A 2344-nucleotide genomic window follows, 5' to 3' on the forward strand; every position below is an offset into this window, starting at 1 on the left:
TGATCTGGTCCGGGACAGAAACAGATGGGACAATTTTGAATTTTACAACCAAAAATAAATAATGGGCTGTTAAAAAATTTGTGCGGTCCTAAAACTATATTTTATGTCTACTTCCTTTTGTTTATAATTTAGGTGCATTTTAGATCGGGCGGTCAAAATTTAAACATAATAATTTTAATATTAGCCCTTCTGGGTGAGGAGGGGGAGGTTGGTAGGAAAGGTTGGGGCTCCCATCACAGGAGTTATTTAATAGCTGAAGGGAGGGGCAGCACTCGTATTGGTAACCTTAGTGTGGCCGGCCATTGGGGGGGGGGGGGGGAGCGGCAACCCCCCGGACACACCTAGCTCTCCCTACGGCCGAAACCGCCTACGCCTAAGCGTCCTAACCCCTAACTTTCTAACAATCTTGAAATTTAGCCAAGTGCTAGAAAATGGCGGTCTAAGTTGTAAATTTGTGTTTGTTGGCATCGTCATTATCTTGTTTCTGTCACTCACTGTACAAATTTTTAGTTCATAAACAAACGAAAATGACTTCGCGAATATTCTGAGATTATAATGAGTTATTATGTGTGTTATAATTTATAAAGATTAATTTTTAACAGATAAACTTGTTGAAGAACCGTGTTTCCGAATCTGCTTAATTACTCACAAAACGTCTGTTATTTTTAATATGGTGCATCATTCATGATACAGTTTGTATATATTTTTATGTGTTAATATATCTTTTACCGACTGCTAAACATAAAAATGAATGATACCTCAAAATACATTAATAAATGAGCAGGTTATGTAAGCACGAAGCACAGAAAATAAACGAAGCCATTGCTAAATGATTTCCAGCTGCGATCTATTTTGGTGCCTCCAGCGACGTCCGCGCCTCTGCAATAAATACCAAAGAAACCGCCAAAGAAGCCATACTCATTTGTAAACAAGCTGGTTAATATTTTCAAATCTTTCTTCGTAGAAATCTAAAAAAAAACGAAAATGTCAGACGCAGCGGCGGCGGCACCCACCCAAAAGGTTAAGACGCCCAAGAAGAAAAGTTCAAAGCCAAAAACGCCTTCAAGTCATCCTAAATACAGCCAGATGATTAAGGAAGCGATTGTAACCTTGAAGGAAAAGAGCGGCTCGTCAAGACAAGCGATTCTTCATTACATTGTGAAAACCTACAAAGTTGTAGACGAGAGAACCGTCAATCAGCACTTGAAGATGGCTCTGCGAGCGGGAGTGAAGAACAACAGTTTGAAGCACGCCAAGGGCTCCGGAGCCTCTGGTTCGTTTAAACTCGGAGAAGTTAAGGTAGTCAAAAAAGCTAAGAAGCCTGCTGCGAAGAAGGCAAAAAAACCTAAAGCTGCCAAGCCCAAGAAAGCCAAAAAACCAAAGTCTCCAAAGAAACCCAAGACTGCCAAACCTAAGAAACCCAAGGCAAAGAAATCACCAAAGAAGGCGGCGAAGCCCAAGGCGACAAAAACTGTAAAACCCAAAGCCAAAAAATCCAAGACTCCCAAAAAGACTGCAAAGAAGTGAACTTTACAGCAGTGATCTGAACAATAACTTGTAGAACTGTGTATATGTGACAGTGCGTGTGCGTATGGACCTCTGACGAATGGATGATTTTTAAACAAACGGTTGAAACGTGAATATTCAACGTATTGACAGAGCAATGTTACGAATAAGAAGTTGCGCATCTCTGATCGTTGAGGTCGTTTAAGCCTAAATGAGCTTAGTTGTGCCTAAACATTACAGGACACGAGACCAAGTGTATGGACTACATATAATGGCTGTTTTAAGTAAATCATTTCACGAAATACACTTGCAACAATGTTTCATTTCAAGTTCTTGGATCATTTTACGAAAGTGCATCTTATCGTATTTATAAAAACTTCATTTAAAATTCCATTTATCATGTTATGAATGGTGCATTATTTATACTTGCAAGAAGTTTTCATGATCGTCTTTATGAATAGTGCATTAAAGAACATTATTATTAAGTTTTCATATTTCTCATCAATAGTGCTTTGTTTGCATACTGGACGTGTTAATCTTGTTAACAATAAATGTTTTACATTGAAATATTGTTTGTAATTTATTTGTAATTTCTATTAGCGTTGTGTGAACCTGGTGGTGTGTGTCTACATTTGTGCCGGACACCTATATATAAATGACCTAATAATGCACTGTAACAGTAAATTGTTTGAGCCTCTGCAGAGTAGTTGGATCTAACTACATACACCAGGGCCGTACCCTCCGGGGGTGGGGTGGCAGTTGCCCTCCTGAGAATCTTTTTCTTTTTTTTAACTCCACAAAATAGTATACATATCTCGGGTTTAATTTGTATTTCATT

General features: G+C 38.7%; 1 protein-coding gene across 1 annotated transcript; it reads left to right on the forward strand.

Moving 5' to 3' along the window:
• The first annotated feature begins 911 nt into the window (after positions 1-911).
• Positions 912-2073, forward strand: LOC121378517 (histone H1-delta-like). Its single transcript, XM_041506720.1, has one exon. It carries the CDS (start codon positions 985-987, stop codon positions 1525-1527), a length of 543 nt encoding a protein of 180 aa, XP_041362654.1. The 5' UTR covers positions 912-984; the 3' UTR covers positions 1528-2073.
• The last annotated feature ends 271 nt before the right edge of the window (positions 2074-2344 follow it).

The sequence above is a fragment of the Gigantopelta aegis genome, chromosome 8 (genome assembly GCF_016097555.1).
Source record: "Gigantopelta aegis isolate Gae_Host chromosome 8, Gae_host_genome, whole genome shotgun sequence".
Taxonomy (NCBI): domain Eukaryota; kingdom Metazoa; phylum Mollusca; class Gastropoda; order Neomphalida; family Peltospiridae; genus Gigantopelta; species Gigantopelta aegis.